The sequence below is a fragment of the Pterocles gutturalis genome, unplaced genomic scaffold (assembly GCF_000699245.1).
Source record: "Pterocles gutturalis isolate BGI_N339 unplaced genomic scaffold, ASM69924v1 scaffold3132, whole genome shotgun sequence".
NCBI lineage: Eukaryota > Metazoa > Chordata > Aves > Pterocliformes > Pteroclidae > Pterocles > Pterocles gutturalis.
In genome coordinates this window covers 69,405-89,039 of record NW_010109929.1, presented here as the reverse complement: position 1 = coordinate 89,039, position 19,635 = coordinate 69,405, and the positions used below count along the sequence as shown (strand labels likewise).

Here is a 19,635-nt window from a genome sequence, read left to right as displayed (position 1 = left end):
TAGCCATTGTGCCCCTGCCAGTGTGGCTGGTGGGCTCTCCTCCACTGAAATAGCTTGTCAGCAATAGCTGTTCTGCTGAAGGTGGGTGACTTGTATCTGAAGCTAATATAGGGAAAAACTATATTTTAAATATCCTATGTTTGTTTTTAATCTTGAACAACGGCATGAAGCCATCCTGGAGGCTTGTAACTTGGCAGTCGCTGAGGAACGCAGGTGTCACTTGGGACCCCAGCTGCGAAGATTTGAGATTTGTCACTAGTTCAGATAATGTGTTATGTTCTTTTTGGGATACCCTAGATTACCTGTTTCATAAGGAATTAATTTACCCTAGATCGCCTGTTTGATAAGGAATGAACTTGAACTGTTTGGGATAGGATGTTTGTGCTGATTCCCCTTTGTTCTTGAGGACAATATTCTCAAGAACTGGAACAGCTTAATCCAGTCTTACTTGGGGCAAAACTTCCACGCAAGTAAGAAACTCTGGGAGTTGGATGTTTTCACAGTACATTGATGCTCCCATTGAAGCTCTATGGGAGTTTCTGCTGATGTCCTGTGTGTGTTGAATCCAAGATACTGATGGTGTCTGGACCATGAAGATAGCTTTCACACGAGAGCCTCTGGTCCAACAGTAATTGTTTTTTTTTTTTTTGGTATGCAGAAATTCATAAACTCTTCAGCTGCTCCCATTGAAGCTCTATGGGAGTTTCTGCTGATGTCCTGTGTGTGTTGAATCCAAGATACTGATGGTGTCTGGACCATGAAGATAGCTTTCACACGAGAGCCTCTGGTCCAACAGTAATTGTTCTTTTTTTTTGGTATGCAGAAATTCATAAATTCTTCAGCTGAATTGTCTGAAAAAGCACTTTATCTTTCTCATGCTGTAAGACTAAGTAAACAGATTAGGTGTATTTATTAGTTCAAACAGCTTGAGTGAAATTGGAAATGTAAGATAGCCAGAAATGAACGTGGTGGGGGTTTTAGCTGGAGCTTGAGAAACAGCGATTTCTTTTTTGGCTTTGTGTTCTCAGTTACTTCCAAATAAATCAAGTTAATAAGATTATTTTAAATCAATATCTATATCAATAATTTATATGGCATTATTGAAGCAGTGGAAGCAATGCTTGTATTTCAACTGAACAAGCAGTTCAAGCATCACTGGGGAGCGTCTGCCCTCTTTAGGTGGTTTCCTTTGAAGGCTCAGGCAAGAAGAAATGCTTGTTGCCTGGCTCAGCAGCTGATGCAAGTGAAGACTGGCTTTGGAAGTCTACTCTTCTGGTTCATTACTGTTTGTTGGAGAAAGAGAATGTGATCTGGTATTGGAGGAGGCTTTGCTGCCTTCACAGCTACAGCGATGGGTTCAGCTGCAGCTGGGCTGTAGCTGGAGTTCACTTGGTTGCCAGGGAGCACAGGGGGAACAAGCAGCGATGCCAGGAGCTGGTTCTATGTGTGTAATCTCGTTCTCTCCACATCCCTGAAACCCAGTAAGAGTTTAGGTTTTGATTTATCTTTAAACTGCTGATCACAGGAGTTGGTAGCCACTTCCTGGGCCGTGGACATGCTGTAGGTGGTCTGTTTCTTGCTGACTCTCCTTAAGTACCGACTCGGGGTGTGGCGAGGGGCCTTTGGTCCAACGCAGCCTGGGTGTTTCACAGCCGTGTCCTGGACTGTTGCCTGGAGGCTGGGCATCAGCACATCTGTGTGTAGCTGTGCTCTGTGCTGGAAAACCTCCCAAGGTTGGCAGGAATAATGATGAAACCAGGCATGCAGTCTGTGTTTCAGCTCTGGTCACCACATATGCTGGAGTCTCCTTGCTTTAGTAACTGGAAGAGTCAAGTCAAACTATTGCTCTGAGCTGTCCTTGCCGGACTTTGTGCAACGTGTCTCAAATTTTTTTTTTATATTAATACTTGTCTGGCCTATCCTAAGGTTATGTTAAATGGTCCTAAGACAGGCAAGCAAGTCGCAAACAAGAAGGAATGTTTGAATATGCTAAGTCACACTAACACAAGCGTGTGTAAAATACTGTTCTGAGTGTAGGACAAAAAATATATATGACATGAAGTAAATATTTTATTGTATAGGAGAACTAATTTCTTCAGTAGTGCTGCCCATACCTTTGTAATGACTTCCATAACCATTTCAGCAATAATGTTTTAGTAACGGATCTACAGACAGGGTCTCATGGACATGTGTCTATAGAGTCAGAATGTTTAAGTTACAACATGCACACTGGTGTGACAAAATTTATACCTGTTCACTAGTTCAGGAAAAGGATCAAGGCCATATTGCTTGTCTGGTTTCTTGGGACTAAGCAGTACTGCTCAAGTTTTTACTAACTCCTGGAGGAGTTAAAACACAGAAATCCAATAATTCATTTACCCTAAAAAGTTTCTAGAGATCCTTAAATATTTTTGGGCCAGGAATAGGTGCTAGACTCTTAGTAAAAATTTCAACAATTCTTATTTGTTTTGGGCACATTTGCACAATGTAACATTTAACTGTCTGATTTGTTTCTCACTTTTTGGCTTTTTTGAAGTTTGCCAACTCAGTTCTGAGTCATGGTGCAAAAGGAGCTTTTCCATGTAACAAGATATCATCAGTTGATACAATATTTTGCTTCCCCCTCCGCCCCCTCAACTAAAGCTAATTTTTGTCTTTCATTTTTTTTTCTTTTTTGAGCATCAGCACCCCAGTCTGATGAAGGCTCTGACATCGATTCAGAACCAGATTTACCTTTAAAAAGAAAGCAGCGTCGTAGCAGGACAACCTTCACAGCAGAGCAACTGGAAGAGCTGGAAAGAGCTTTTGAGAGGACACACTACCCTGATATTTATACCAGGGAAGAACTTGCGCAAAGAGCCAAACTCACAGAGGCTCGTGTCCAGGTATGTATTTACAAGCTGTCTAACAAATGGAATTTCTTCTTCCATTAGCATGTTGATCTTTCTATATTCTTACACAGTTCTACTCTGGGGCAGAAGGAACACGTGAAGCTACATTGTTTACAACCTTAGGGGTATTTTGCATCTGTACATGGATGTTGGTTTTCCAACTGTTTAAGACAACTGCTTTGAAAAAAATGTGTTTTCCCCAGTAACTGTTCCATACCTACCATGAATATAGTACTGAGCCTTTGGAGAAGAAGTTTGTTTATTTTATGGATTTGACAGCACTCTGCATATAATCAGGTCAGCTGTTGTGCCAGTTTATGGTTATTTAACTGATTTCATCTGTTGTTGTTTGGGTCTTTCATGCATTAACAGAGGAGAGAAAAACATTTTAAAAAGGACAATGTGTCTGTAGAGCCATGCAAGTGAGCAGGGTTACTGGTGCAGTATCTACAGTTTACTTTTAGGTTAGCCTTTGAAGTTGACTTAATTTAAACCTTGTAATATCTCTTTTATACCCACTGTCAGTTTAATTCAAAAGAAAATAAACCCTGAAATAACTGTTAGGTCTTCACAACTTCATGTAGATCTGGATTGTTTATAACAAGCTAATGTGCTGGAGGAATAAACCGTGGGGTTGATTTAAATTAAATTTTAAAAAAGCATGAACCTGGATTTTCAAATGCCCAAAAAATGGGTGAATAGCAGCCAAATAATTCTGGAATAAACTGTACCCTGGAATTCAAGTTCAGGTTAGGCCTTACTTTATTTCACAACACAGAAGCACATTCTGTGAAGTGTGTAATACCGCAGGCAGGATCCTCTGCTGTTCTTTCACTACTTAACATCTAAGAGTCATTTGGAGAAGCACGCCCAGTTTAAATCAGTCTGAGTTGCAAGTGTTTGTAAGCAAATGGGTGGTTGAGTGACAAGCAAAATGTTGCAGCTTGTGGTCTAACCAAGGGAGAGAAATGAGTGGTAACTTGTGATCCAACCAAGAATGCAGGTGAATTTAGTTGCTTTGGTGAAACTCTGTTTTTATGTTTTGAACTGTGAAGCTCAGCCTGAGGCATTCAGACTCTGAAAACTGAAATAAACAATACAAAATATCTTTCTGACTTTTAAAGACAAGCATGTCTATTGCAGCATGGCTGTATTATTGAGTATCTGTCTTGAAAGGTCCAGACTTCTTCAGTGTTACCTGCTAACTATTTTTGCAGAAGACTTCACACCGCATTTCTTGTAAGTGTTTGTTATGACTGTGAGAGAAAATCAGATGTACAGATGAATTTGGAAGGCAAACTCTGGGGTTTATGCCTTTTCTTAACTGTTTGCTAAGTGAAATGCTTCCAGAACAGTTTTGTATAGAGACTTGGGCCAGGTAAGACCAAATCAAGCCCTGGGAATCGTCCCTGCACAAACTTTGTAAAGATAACTTCTTTCACTTTCTTCACAAATTCTTTTAGCAAGACAAATGGGACCTAGGATATGATGTTTTAGGCTATGTTAGCTTCAGTGGAAAAATACGATAAAATGAAAAAGGCCTTGTTCATATTTTTCTAAATCAATGACCCACAGCTAGAAGAAAAGCAGAACTCTCATTAACATAACAGCTGTCTTAATGTGGCTTTAACCCTGTGACTTTTTACATTCCTTATGGCTTCCTTGGTTCCCTTGAGACACATCCTGTCTCACACTGCTCCTATGATCTACAGCCTCACGACTTCCCCACTACCTCTGACATATGGATATTTTACCTAACCCAGCATGTAAGAAAGTTCCCAGTCAATCACTGATTAAAATACCAGAACAAAACCTTTCTGTATTAATGATGAGCTGGGTCTGAAGTAGCCAGCCTGTGGGCAGTTTCCTGGAGCATTCCATCTGTCTGGTACCCTTGAAGCCTGGCAGAGTGATTTAGCAGTGGATTAAGGATACAGGATTTGTCTTATCAGCATTCAGCACCTCTCTATAGCCCCTTAAAACAGCCACCTATGATGGGCATGAAATAAAAGACAACCTGTGAAAACAAAATAACCCTAAGAGACTCGAGGCTGAGAGCGCTGGATAACCATGCTGATGTAGCATTCAGGCATTCTTAGCCACACTTCTTTTTTGGTAACAGAGATGACAGAGATAGAGATACCAAATTTTATATGGATATATACACAAAGATCTCTTTGACTGCTTCCCCATCAAGCATCATCTAAAAGAGCTAACTCTTTGCAGCCCAAATCCAGCCGAACACAGAAAATTATTTTCTTCTCTGGAGCTGTAAGGACTAATTTTGTAGAGTTGTTTTACATTGTCTAGGAAGTTATTTAATTGATTACAACTGAACCAACCTTGCTATTCCCTCAGTCCCTCCATGTAGCACTTGCATGTCATGTTTTGTTTTTTTTTTACCCTGCCGCCCCCGTGGTTCCCCCCTCCTTCTATTCCCCAAGGAACACCCGTGAAAGGAAGAGTCTTAAACTGACAAATCATCTATTTTCTCACTTTCCCACTGTTGAAGGGTAACCAAATGTATGTTTCTAAGCTGCATGGTTGGAGGGGGGAAAGTCACCTCTGGGCTGAAATCAAACTTAGAACATTTCAGCTCCTAAGCGTAATTTTTTGAAAGATACAATCAACTGAAAACAGACTTTACACTGTGAACAGTATTTGTGTGCTTAGTTGTGGGGACAGGAAAGGCTTTTGGGGAAAGAAGTGTTGCAACAAATTCCATGTTGCAAGAGGTGCAAGATATATAACTACAATCATTGCAAATACTTAAGCACTGGGTGTAACAAGGAGTGAAATTGCTCCCTGCAATTCCTCCTGCAAGTGCCTTTCCACTCAAGGACTGCCGAGTCCATGCTTGAGCCCAGATGTCATGTGGAGGCAGGACAAATTCTGCTTTCCCGACCACAGGTACTTTGGCTCTTTTTGCACCTTAGATGCATCAGGAAGGGGAAAGTTCTTCCATCTTGCGCATTCATCAGATACAATTCAGAAACATAAGTAGAGTCCCAAAGGATGACCCTTTATCAAAAAAAAAAAAAAAAGTAATACCCTGGGAATGTGCAGTTAGATTCACATAGTTTGAGTAAAAATCACAACCGTGCAGTGCTTTGCTTGGTTCAGTTAAAAACCTCGTTTAAGCCATCATTAAGTTGCAGTGCAGGCCTTTAAGGTCTGGGGCCCATTTTGCTGTCTCAATCTGAAGGCAAATTCTAAAAGTGAAATTTTCCCCAGTGTAGATAAAGATCAAAGGCTCTTTCTGAGCTTCAGAGCAGTGCAGTTATGGTTCCTGTAAGAAATGGCGCATAAGGAATGAAGTGGGTAGCATCTTTTCTGGCCACCTTTTGACTCCCACGTCAAGCTTATTTTTAGACCTGGATGAACTGGGCGAACTTTGACAGCAGCTTGGAGCCTGTTTCAGACTGACGGTGGGAGGTGTTTAATTCCGTCTTTTGGTAAAAGATTTTTACACAAGGTTCAGGTTTGTCCTGTGGTAGGCAGAGGACCAGGAGCCTGCCTTGGCCGATGGGGAATGGCCCATCAGACAAATCCTTTTGGGCTGTGTGAAGGCAGGCCTCCCAAATTGTCAGAAATGTGATGTGTGAGACTTGTGTGTTGGGCCACGTTGAGGATGTGTCCCGAGATGTAGAGGATTGCGTGGTGCAGGAGGTCCTGCCATGAGAAGCGGCTGGCACACAGCCTTCCTGCTTAACCCCAACAGGCAATGGGAGAGGGTAGTTTGGAGTTTTTTTAGTCCATGAATAACAGTGAAAAAGCAGGGGAAGTCAGGAAGAATTCTGAAATGTGAGTATGTCCTGTCCTGAAAAGATTCTCTCTGCCAAATCCCAAGTTTAAACTGGTTTGCTTGAAAACTTCCAAAAAGAAAAATTTTGTTTAACAAAAGAGAATGTCTGAAAATTCAGGCAGATGTCTCCAGGCTACTCAGATGGGATTGAATGTTCCCATGTCAAACTTGTAGTCAGTTTGTAAGCTTTTGTAAAAAGCTTGTTACAGCCTCAGCAAATAGAAGAAGTCCCAAGAGCTCAGAAATCTTGAGTAACTGGAAGAAAAATGCTAAAAAAAAGATTTTTTTTTTTTTAAAGTGCTGTGCTTGCATACTGTTTTCTTTGTTGCACTGTGGTACAGAGATGGGAAGAGATAGTTCTGAGAAAAAGATGACTCTTAAGCTAGTATTAAGGTTTGAAAGCTTTGAAGTCCAGTCTCTCAGCTTTAATAGCCTCTTCTCAGTAGCAAACAGTGAAAAGCATTCACTGGGAAATCATGGGGGAGGGAGGACCTGTGCCAAAAAATGTCTTTATTTGCCCTTAGCTCCTCTGGAATGGTTTGAGCTTTATGCTGAACTGTAGGGTCCTATGGGGAGATGGGGTAAAGGAATGTGGGACAGATTCAGGAACACTTAAGACCTTTCAGCAGATCTTTACAGTTATTCCTGATGTGGTTTATGGAGAATTTATAGTGCCTTTTTTGAGGCTGTCCCTCTTGTATAATATATAGGATAAAAAAAGGAAAATGCTGTCTGCATTCTTGTAGTAGATAACCCTATAATTGTAGAATTCTTTTCCCCCTTGGGGTGAAGGAGAAATTCTTATGGGTGAATTAGCCAACTACAAACATATGCAGGCCCAAGAAAACATTTTTTTAAATATAAAGGAAAAGAAGGGATGTGATTTTGATTCTCTTTTTCTGGTCTCTGCTGCCTAAGGGCTCAAATTAGTGTCGCTTTAATTTATAAATATGCAGTTCAATTTGCGCATTACTCAATATTTTGCAGAACTATTCAGCTGCAGTGTTTTAGAAGTATTTGTGTAGAACTGAGTCAGTCTTTTCAAAGAAACCTATGAGAGCTGAGTGTGTTGGAACACACTGTGAGGGGGTTGGAAATCCTCGTTCCCTTTGGCACAGCCTAGTGGTTTCTTGGTCTGTGTTTTTTCTTTTTTTTTTCTTTATTTTCTTTAAGATTTTGTGTGGGGTCTTTAAAGCAAGCAAACAAAATAAATAAGAGGACTTTGGTTTTCTTCATGTTGATAATTCTGTGTATCCCAACCAGCATGACTTCCTATCACCACGAACATCCGCTCCCAGCAGCCCCGAGGCAGAGAACGCGCAGCCTCGGGGCGTTCCCACTGCTGCTCACCCAGCAGGCAGCAGCACCGCTTTGGGATGCTGCAAGAAAACGGGCCTACCCATGGCGTCCCTCTGTGTGTGTGCAGTAGACCTTATTCCTGGGGGGCTGGGAGTGTGTGGATGTCACAGTGAAGCTGATTTACCAACTAGTTGTTGCTAAAAAGCAATTCTGTTTCTACTCCTTCTTCCTCCAGCGGGTCCCTGGCAGTTGTCTCCCTGGAGCTCATCTGACACCATGGTGAGCCAGGATGGAAATTCACCCAACACTAAAAAAAGAAAAGGGAAGAAAAAAACCCTTTTTTCCTCTTTTTCCCTGCTGTTTTTTGTTCTTTGAATGAACTCCCAGCTGGGTCAGGCAGGCATAAGCGCTGGTGCCAGCCATTGGCCTGGCAGGAGGGTGAAAGCGCCTGCTCAGGCTGCTCTGGAGGCTGCACAAGTACATGTAGATCTGGCATCAACGGGGACTGCAGGACCAGACACTTCGCATGTCTCTAGAAGTTCCACTGCCATGTTTTGCAAAGGTAACGGAGACAGCTCTGCCCAGCCTGGTGCAGCCCAGCTTCATGAGCAGTTTCCTTCTTCAGCTTCCCCTCGTCGCAAAGTAGCCTCACTGCTTGCACACCCCAAATTCGTTCCCTGATGCCACACCCACCAAGGACTCTGCTTCCAGCTTGCTCAGACTGTGTTTTGGACATGGGAATTTTGAGGGGAGGGAGAGGTGGAGAATAGGAGGCATGGAGGAGGCAGTTATCATGAAAAATATCAAAAGGCAACAGGCAAAAAAAAAAACCCAACCAAACAACAACAACAACAAAACCCAAAAAACTTCAGGGTCTAAAATTAGCTGCTGTTAACAATACTTCAGTGTCTTTTGACTTTGTGTGTTTTTGGCACTCATGCTTGCAGCAGTCAGGACTGTCTTTAACAAAATGTCCATGGGTTTTCTGAAAAATTCATATCTCAAATGTTTTCCCTGTTGGTTAGGAGATCTTTTTGCCTTAAAAGCAATGGAGCACTCTGTGTTTATCATCAGACTGTTGAAATGTCAAGGCTAATTACACTAGTGTGTTCCCAAGGGAATAAATCCATCTTTTAAAAATATCCTGTTGAAATCAACGAAATAAGATGTTGGCATCATCACTTGTAATCTGCTTAAAGGAAAAATAAGAATAAAAAGCAGGATCTAAATATCGGAATATAGAGATGGCAGAAATCTATTAGTTCACCTCATCCATTCTACACCGGTGCAAAATATTTTTATTCGTATTCTCTTGTCTTTCTTTTTTGGTCAGTCCAGTTCCAGATCCTTGAGTAACTGGAGCCTCCAATGCTTACTTCTCTTAAAGGACTATTTTTTCTTTTTGTTACAAATTTCATCTTCTTCAGTTCTGTTTTTGAGATATAAATTTTGGCCAGACACGGGTTCAATTTTGTTTCCAAATCATCTGGGTAACTTACATTCCATCTTTGAAAGTGGCATAGAAACTGGGGAGCCAGAGTCTCACCAAGACGCTGACTTGGCTTTTGGTGCAGACGTGGGTTTTGGACGCCTAGGTCCCTCAGACACACTGCGCTTCCTCTGCCTGTGTCTGCATTTGCACAGCACCAAGCACAGTGCTGACTAATGGGGAGCTCCTGCATGATAGGACACAAGGAGATCATATTTCTTCAGACCGTTCCGTTTGTGTAAGAACAGTCTATTTTGAGTCTCCAAAATGCAGTAGCTTACCCACTGCTTTTGCTGAATTGGGGTATTTGGTGTGGGCAGTGGTGATCTGTCTAGGGTTGGTCTGCCTTCTGCTGGGACCTGTGCTGTTGCTGGTGAAGGGAACACACCAGGTACCTTAGTTTGTCAGATTAAGTAGATGTAGATAGTTTAGAGTTGGTTTTCTGTTACACCCACTGCAGGGTGGCACTTTCACCCAGGGTGACCCTTGTGATCTTCACCAGGGGCTGTGTTATGCCCAGAGCATCTCTGCATCCAGGTGATGATCGCTTCCCTCAGAAGGGAGTTTGTGGGAGAACAGAAGCATCCTATGGGCACCTGCTAGATTTGCAAAGGCCGCTCATACTAAGATGGGGATTTTGTCATGCTGGTGGAAGTTGAAATTTACTGAAATAAGAGGACATGGTGTTTAAATCATGTCGGAAATGTACAGACAAAATGCTTCCCCAGGTGTTTACAATATGTTTGTAAGCAGACATATTGGTTCATTTTGAAGAGATTTATTTTTAAGTCTTGGCTAGATGTTGGCAAAATTTTTAAGATTTCTTTATTTAGTTGTAACAGTGCACATGGATTCTTCATGAGATGTGCAGATTCAAAAAATAAAAAAAATTCCTGAACTTTTGAGACTAAGTCAACGCAGGAGAATGTAGTCTAAGTGAAATACTAGGATAAAAAAAAAATCACTTCAGTTAACATAGAAAGCATATAACTGCTACCGAATAAAGTTTGGGATCTGACTAATTTCAATAAACTTTACATAAAATGTAAATAAAATATTTAGGTTTGAGTTATCTAGGTTTGAGTAATTTTTTCTTAACTTTCCAAAACCAATTTTCAACTTTTTAACTCTCCCATTTAATTTTCTTTGTATTTTTTCCTCCTCTCTTGCTGTTACATTATTTTTCCTTTGTTCTGTCAAATGTAACATCTGAAACCTGCAGTTTGCTGGTACAAAATAGGAGTTAAACACAATTGCAAACCTAATTTCAAGCCATGTGAAAAGGGTGAGGCCATGACAGTAAATAGTAACAACAGTAAAAACTGCTGTGTTTAAAACACCTGGGGTTACAGATTCAGAGCTTCAGTACATTCATTTGTGAAAATATGTGATGGTAAGAGCTTGGTACATGCTTATTGCATTTTAAAGAGAAATTATTTTTTAGTATTTTTACCAAGGCTGTTCCAAAGACTGTTAAAATCAAAAGGAAACAAGTACTTTTGTGGATCGGAGCCCTGGTGCTTACTGTGAAGGTGTGGGTTGCTGTCTGTTTGTCGTTGTTTTGTTTTCGTTTTTTTAGATGTGCTTCTGCCATTCTGTAGTGATGAGCGTGTGTAGTATGAGTTGCAATAAGACTCACTCTGCAGTTTGGAATTTATTCCAGGGGTTTTGGTGAGTTAATTTAGGACTAATTCCGGTGCCAGTCAGATGCCACCTGCCTGCCTGCTGCCCCGGGACAGTCCGAAGGCAGGCAAGCAGCTGGCATCTGCTGTGGCTGGGGGGCAGCGAGCCCGTGGGGGGGCTGGAGCTGCTGAGCCTGGAGCCATGGCTGTGCCAGCGGCATGTGATGTGGGTGCTGGTCACGTAGCACCCGTTTAGCGTGTCCCAGTTGCGTGGGATTGAGATGGTAACACACAGCCTTGTTTCTGCACAGCCCAGGCAGGTTCCTACACCTCTGCAGTGTCCCGCTTAATTTACCGGGGCTGCAGGTGGCAACAGAGCTCTGCGCAAGGATGTTCATCACAGGGCTGCTGTAGATTTTTTGATACCATTTAGTGTGTAACTTTCAGGGATGTTTAATACATATCTGCAGTTGTGGAAAAATGCAAATCTATAAAATGACCCAAAATCTATCTGTAAATAAAAGCATAAAACGTGTCATTAATGCAAATCAGTCATTACTGAATTAAATTTTGGGATCTGACTCATTTTAATAAATATCTAGGCCTTGAAGGCAAATGCTTATCTGCAGAGGAAAAAAAAAATCTCGTTACCTCATTTTCCTCAGTGATATCCACTCATGTAGTGTGGTTCAGTTAGTGTTTCCAAAGCGTTTGAAGATCATCAGATAACCCTCTTGACCTGAAAAGGGAGAGTGTCATAGAGAAAACCATAGTTAATGACCTGGACAGGCTAATTACAACATGCGTTTGCTGTTCTCTGCTCCCTCTCTGACCTCCATTATCCTTCCTAAGTGCTCTTTGGCTCTTTAGCAAAGGCTCTTGCTCCCTCTTCAGTGTCTCTTGCTGCTTTTTCCTTCTCTTTGGTTGTCTTCAGACAATACTGCTGCAGGAGGGCGAGACTGGGGGGCTTCAGGAGACAGAGCAGGTGGAAGGAGTCTGGGAGGAGTAAATAAGAAACTTAGACTTAAATGTCAGTGAGGGAAGAAAAGGGTAAGGAGAGAAGTGGAAAAGGATATAGATGTCCATATGATGAAAAAGTAAAAAATATTGCTGAGTCTAGACCCACCCTCAACCAATGCTCGTCGCAGGTTGCGCCATCTCCACCCCGGTGCCTTGTTCCTGCCAGCTGCTTTCAGAAATGCTTCGTGCGGAGGCAGAGGGAGGGGTAGTCTGTACAGCAAACACCAAGAGAGGGGTTCCTGAGATAGAACAGAGACTCCGTCTATCCCTCTGTCTTAAATATTAAACTGGAGTGGGAGTATATAATTGAGGAGTAGACATTGTGGCCGAAGGAGGAGGCAGCTGTGTGAACTGAGCATCCCATCCAAAAGAGGATGAAGCCAGAGGAAACTGCATGGTGACAGATGGCCCACGTCAGAAACCAGATGGCACAGTGAGTCCCACCCTTCCTGCTGTGAATCAGCAAGCGAACCCCAGAGTGCAGTCCAAAATGTTGTTGTACTCTTATGCAAGGGCCACTCATGGTTTGTAAATGATGTTACACCTGGAAGTACAGCCTGTGATGGTTCATGCATCAGCCAGCATGGGCTGTTTGCAGGAAGGGTGACAGATCTGAGACCCAGCTCACTTTTACAAATACATCTACATGTCGCTCATCCAGTGACACGCCTCTGTGCTTTCAGGCCAGACTGCTTTACATGCTGTGGACATGTTCCTTGTAAGATGCTAATGCTCAGTTTAGGTCTTATCTAATTGATAGTGTCCAGAGATGATCGTTGCAACTGCTTCAGGGCGTACAATTATGAGTAACAATCTGCTTGTTTACAAACGTGTAGTCTCCCTTATCTCAAACAACCTTTCTTTTCTGCGGTGGTCCACCTCATGGACCTGAGTGCTGTAATCTGGAAGTTGCTCTACACCCGCAGCAGGGCAGTGTGGATGCACGCTGGTGCATGCACCCCTCCTGTGGCTGCTTGCCCTTCTGATCTGTGGCGTGTGTGATTGCTAATATCAATATTGACCTGTGTGTTTTAGAACTCTTACTATGTCTGCATTTGTGGAGTCTTGCCTCTTCCTTTCTAGGAGGCAGTAAGAGACATCCAAGACTTGGAAAACTTAAACATGAACTAAGAATGATGTGAAGGAAAGTAAATTTACAGCTAAAATATCCTGCTAATCTAAACCCCATCTGTTTGGTGCCCTGGCCTGGGAACAGATTTCAAAGTGGTTCTGAAATGCTGATCTGGTACTGAAATTCTGATCTACTGTTAATGTAAAGTTTATTAAAAGATGTTTTCTACATATCTGAATACATGAAAACTTGCTGGGAGGGATTTGTGTGTTTTCTGCATGGGGCTTGCATTTTTCAAATTAAAAGCTTAAGGTTCTGTTGATCATTAGGGCAATACAGTATCCCATTATATAAGTACAAAAACCTTCCATCAGTGCATTAAGCGATGCTGCTAACTTGTCAGCAAGTTAAATGCAAAGGCAATCCAATCCAGACCCAATAGCTTTGGCTGGCACTTAGATCAAGTGGAGAGATGTTTTCCCTTTCTCATTAAATCTGGTGCAATAAGGATAGTGATTGATAGTTATTAAAAGCACTAAACCTTGAAAGCATTAGTCAGCTTCTTTCTCAGGAACAGGCTGTATTTGAGAGGAAACTAGGGTTTGGGATTCCTTTGTCCTGTCTGTTGAACCATTGATGTATGTGCCAAGGGCTCCTTTCTTGTCTAGGAGCTCTGAGTCCAGTGTGCATCCTCCGTGTCTCTCTTTTTCCTTACACTGAATGCATTTGAAATACAATGTTGTTGTTTCTGATGCACCCATATTAAATGTACAAAAATAAAACATGCTTAATTAAAACATTTGTAGGTCTGGTTTAGTAACCGACGTGCTAGATGGAGGAAACAGGCAGGAGCCAATCAACTCATGGCTTTCAACCATCTGATCCCAGGAGGGTTTCCACCCAGCGCCATGCCAACTTTGCCAACCTACCAGCTCTCTGAGCCCTCCTATCAGCCCACCTCCATACCGCAAGGTACAGTAGCCAACAGGTACTTGGTTAAAATAGTGTTATTGGGCTTTCCTGTGTTGATCCATTGTAGAAATATCTTTTTCTCTGATGTAGAAAGAGAGATGTTGGCTAATTCAGGGTCTGAGTCAGTGAGGACCTTGCAAGCCTGCTTATTTTAAGCATATAAGAACTGGGGTTTGTTTTGCTGCAAGAAAGGGCTGGTTACACGCGAAGGGTGCCAGCTAGAGAAATAATAGCCTCCTGCACGGCAGACGCGCAGTGTTGGTAAAGTGATGTACACGCTTTCCTACCCTTCTGTTGCGTTAGCCTCCCTCACTGAGGGTGCTCAGTGTGGCAGGGAAGGAGGCAGAAGTTGTATTCTGTTCTCTTTGTTGTTTTTGCTGATGGTGCACTGGAAAATTCTATAAGTACTCTGAATAATTATCTGATGGCGGAAAACCCAGCTACTCAGGCCGTCCTGTTTCACATCAGAGAGTAGCGAGTCCCAGTATGGTAAAAATTTGTCTTAACGTTAAAAATCCTCTGAACTTTGATGGATTTGGGGGACGGGAGGAGGAGGAAACAGTCTCAAATCTAGGCTACGCTAGGTTTTACTGTTAAAGAAAAACCTTATAGGTGAAATTTTATAAAACAAGTTACTGTACCCTTCTTGCTCCCTCCTTGAGGCTTGGATCCTAACTGTTGGTGGATGTTCTAATTAATGGAATTTTTCAAAGCCCAGGGCTTCTCCCATCCATTGCCAGGTTCACTACAAACCATGGCAGAATTTCTGTGCTGTGACCCAGAGGGGAAAGCCTGTTGCCAGTCTTCTAAGCAAATAAATATTTCCTTTATCTTTTTATATATGTATATAGACATATAAAATATTGCTGTATCAATTCTGAACAATACATGCCCACTAAAGATTGTCTGAAAACTGCATGTGTCTGTTGTTATGATTTTTACAGTCTTTTAAGAATTTTTGTGTAATCTAATTGGCCAGTTAAATATCTAGCAACATTAAAGACTTACCTTTCTATTTAAGCAGTATTTACATGCAGGTCCTGATGCAATTCTTTCAAGTTGACCTTCACATAATGAATTTATTATGCCAGAAAAAGGAGGAAAATGTATGAACATGTTTCTTTTGCTTCTAGCTGTGTCTGATCCAAGCAGTACCGTCCATAGACCTCAGCCTCTCCCTCCAAGCACTGTACACCAAAGCAGCCTCCCGTCGAATCCAGAGAGCAGCTCTGCCTATTGCCTACCGAGCACCAGGCATGGATTTTCCAGCTATACAGACAGCTTTGTGCCTCCGTCCGGGCCCTCAAATCCCATGAACCCTGCCATTGGCAATGGCCTTTCACCTCAGGTCAGTTTTGTGTTTTCAGACAGAGGATTTGCTGTATACCAGAACCAAAGAGTCTATTCCCTCAGGCCACAGTATAATGAATTGCCAAATTTAAACCATAATGTATTCTTTATACAAGCCACATGATTTCAGTTTGCTAGTTTCCTTCTTTTTTTTTTTTAAATTTTTTTTTCCTCCTACTGGATGAATCAAGAATTATAGCTTATATTTAATTTCAAGTGATTTATAATGTAATCATTCAGGCTTCATGTTTACATTCAGTGGTCAAGCATTTGTAAGGTACTGCTATTCCCAGTGAAGATCCATTGCCAGGTACAGAAAGTAGATCGTGTAATTTTGCTGTAAATAAAATATCTCTTTAAGATAACCTCACCAAGGTTTTACCAAATGGTCTGGGAAAATTACAGGCAAGTTGTATGAGGAGAGTTCCAAGAGCTGAGCAGTGTGCATTGAGATGAGCTATAATCGAGTTATAAATACATAAATTAGGAGTATTGCTGCTCTTTGGCAATATATAAATGCATGAATACCGTAATTGTTTTTTCTAAATTGCATGAGCTCTTTTTAGGAAATCATGTTAATAAATTGCCTTGATAATTGAGTGTCGAAAGGTTGGTTAAATTTTCCTACACGCGGCATCTGTCTGAAGCTGACATTATTAGTTAGAGCTTGAATAGTTGGTAGTTTATTTTATTAGCGAGAGCTTTGCCCAGGTGCTTGGAAAGAAATGTCCACTAAATTCTGAGAAATCACAAAGAGGATGCAATCTATAATTACAATCAGGAACCTCTTCAGGGCTGAAAGTGAGAATTTTAACAGCTTTATCTTCTTTCTACCCTTTTTTCCTCTCAGTGGTTAGAAAAACAGAGAGGAGCTCAGAATGACACAAATGAAAAGTGAAAAGACAATTATACCCAATTACACACTAATCACTGACTATCACCACTGCCTAAGCAAGGAGAGGGCATTCTAATAGGCAGAAAATGAGATTTTAATGGCACAAAGGGTGGCCAAAATAACGACTCGTATATCTTTGCCTCCTTCGTTCTCTTCAACTTGTGGTTTGCATCTCGGGAGTACAGTTCCTGGTTCCTGTGCAACGGTGATAACTCTGTGCAGCTGAAAAGTTCAAAGGCACCGGAGTTGAAAAGAATGAATAACAAAGGCAATGAAATAAACATTTTTGCCCGAAGGCAAAAGTTCATAAACCCTTTTTTGTAACAGTAAATGTAATTAAGTTTCACAGATTCCTGTAGCATAGAGTGGGGTACAAAACTTTATGACTTGAAACCTCAGGAAAAAAATACCAACAGAAAAACAAATGGATGTACTTCCAACAAGACTTGAATGGATTTTTGTTCTAAAGAATTCTGATTTCTAAATGCAATCTCCAACAAAAGCCATGACATTATATTAGTTGCTTCATTATTTTTTTTAATGGCTAGTTTCATAGCATGCAAGTCTTCCACATTTTTGACATAAAGATCTTTCTGGGATTTGGTGTTAATCCGTCAAAAGTAGTTGTTGGTGTCAGTTTAAATGTATGTTGGTTCTGGCTATGAAAAATGTGATCTGTTTTTCCTTTCACAAAGCTTTTATTGTCTGTGACGCAGAAGTGGAACACAACAGTAAAGAAATCTTGTGATGTTTGGGCAAAGGGGGACAAAAAAGTGAGGCCAGGTTTCATCCCCCCCTATTCTTGCTGGTTTGATATAATCAAAAGGAGCTCCTGGAGCAGATTTGATAATTTAATCAGTTACTGTGCTTCTTTACACCCAGCCCTGTCTTTATGCTATCAAACTTCTGTTGGTTTGGGTTTCCTTTGACTTCTGAAAGTTTTTTCTACCCCGGTGCTTAGAGCTCCTGGCCACGCCCTGCACATCTACTAGCAGGGTTAGGAGGGGGCTGGTCACTCAAAAGATGGTATCATGTGTTCATCACTGAATGCATACGGGAGATTACTTATATCCATTTAGATTTTGAACAAGCTCTTGGCAACTGAATAATCACTTTCACTGGCTGATAAAGATCTTTCCAACAAACTAACAAAAACCCCAGCCCCAAATTCATGTAGTGTTACCAACAGCTCCTCTAAAATGGTTTTGGGGCCTAAACAATAACTGAGAGACATGTATAGAATGCATGGCTGTATAAAGTGATGGACCTAGTCTTTGTGTTTAAGACAGTGATACTGCCTCAAATATGTAAATTATGTGGAATAAACTGTGGGACTCTAGCAAAACAGCGATTGTGCTTTACACCCAAAAGATCCTCAGACACCGGTCACGTATGTACCACGTTACTGCGTGTGAAATGGCCTTTAGTCAGGGGTGTGTCGCAGTGTGTCCCCTTGTCACGCTTCCCTAGGATGCCAGTTCCCGCAGATGCCCAGTGCTGGCCGTGCAGCTGAGGTAGCGGTGCCCGACAAGTCGAAAGCCAGTTGCGTGTCGAGGATTTCACGAAGAAAGAGAAGCAGGAGTTTTCCTGTTGACTGGGTATGTTGTAGTGCCCTGACTGTGTGCAAGGAATTTAGATGAGAAGGAAAGAGGGTCTCTTTACTAGCCGGTGGATTTTTGACCACAATAAATCTGGGTGTGTGAGCAATTAACATAATGCTTCCACCCATTGCTGTCTCTCTCCCAGGCAAGCGCTGGGGACACACTGTGTGTAAGGCTGAATTTATGGCGAGTTTAGTGGGAGGGGGCGAAAGGGGGATTTGTCTGAAGCCTGAATAATCTTTTGTGATTTAAAAAAACCCCCTCAGAACATGCAGGACAAAATCTAATATTAAGATTCACAGGATCATATTCTTGCCAGACATAAACGTCCTTTTCCCCTTTGAATTCAATTTATTTCAAATGAGGATCTGACACACAGACCCTGGGGAAGCTTTATTTCCCATGCAGGATGTTTCCTTTCTAACTTTCTTCTTGGCTCTGATGGACAAATATGTTTTTTAAGGCAAGCTCTGGGTGAAGGCAGAGAACAAGTGGAGATGGCTAGGGTGCTGTAATTTTATTGTGTTAGTCTTGAATTTGGAAGTTAGAGAGAACTGTATGCCTTGGTCATTTTAAGACGCAGAATGCTCCATAACATACCTGTCTTGCAGGCTGGGAAATAAAATGCTCTTGTTTAAATGAATAAGAGAAAAGAGAGTCCCACCTCATTAATATTTGGCATGTTTTAACATCAAGACAAGATCTGCAGATCTCCTTTACGTGACTGATTATTCTCCTCGTTCATCTGGTTTACTCATTACTACCTGTCCGTGGTGAGAGAACCTCTGTCTTACAGACTGCCAAAGGTTCACTTTTGCAGGAATATTAATGTCTTGGGGAACTGGTAGCCAGGAGTGTCCTTGTTTGTGTTTCATTGGAAAGCAAACAAAATTCAAGCATGCTATCTCAGCCAGAGCTCTTTAAATATAATGTCAGAATGGAGATTATTAGTGTGTAATATATGTAAATTGCATATTTTTATGTTTTCTATGCCTATTATGCAGCTTCTTGGCTTTCATGCATACATTTATGGGAATATTATATTTCCTTTTCAAATTAGGTTTCAGTTACTCAGTGCATTTTCTTTTAACAAACATTTGTTAACTCAAAATTATTAGGCAGTAGCATATCTATGTGTTAATATGTGTGTACGGGACTTAAGCACGCCTCTGAATTGGCATGTCACTTTCTGATCCCAGCATTAACAGCCATCACAAGTTCTTCCATGGAAAGCAGAAGAGCGACTGCAAAAACACTTGTCTCGCAACTGTAGGTGTACGGTCTTACTAGAGAGCAGATTGTTTTTAAGACAGGATATCAATATTTTGAACTACTTCATTTAAGATAAGGAAGGGGTTTTTTCCGGTGTACATGGGCATCCCTTGACCTTGTCATGTGCTATTTATTAGTGTCAAAGCGGCAGAGTTTGCTCTACACCAGGCAGTTTAGGCAGTTTGTGGGTTTTGAAGCCTGCTGTTTCAGACTGCTCGTGGATTCAGATCGAGTAGCAATGCTCTGCTCACATTACTGCTTCCTGTATTTGACTCGTAGGATACACCGACTTAAATAGTATTGTAGTGTTAAGTTTTTCCAGGAAAAAGAACAAAGGTGGTAAGTAA

The 19,635-nt window shown here is 41.5% G+C and overlaps 1 protein-coding gene across 1 annotated transcript in view; it reads left to right on the top strand.

Moving 5' to 3' along the window:
* Positions 1-19,635, top strand: part of PAX3 (paired box 3) — a gene marked incomplete at its 5' end in the record, with an annotated part of 76,459 nt that overhangs the window by 48,045 nt on the left and 8,779 nt on the right. Inside the window, 3 exons of the mRNA XM_010073122.1 lie at positions 2,680-2,885; positions 14,005-14,170; positions 15,304-15,518. Of these exons, the coding sequence (XP_010071424.1) occupies positions 2,680-2,885; positions 14,005-14,170; positions 15,304-15,518 (587 nt within the window). The remainder of the gene's footprint in view (positions 1-2,679; positions 2,886-14,004; positions 14,171-15,303; positions 15,519-19,635) is intronic.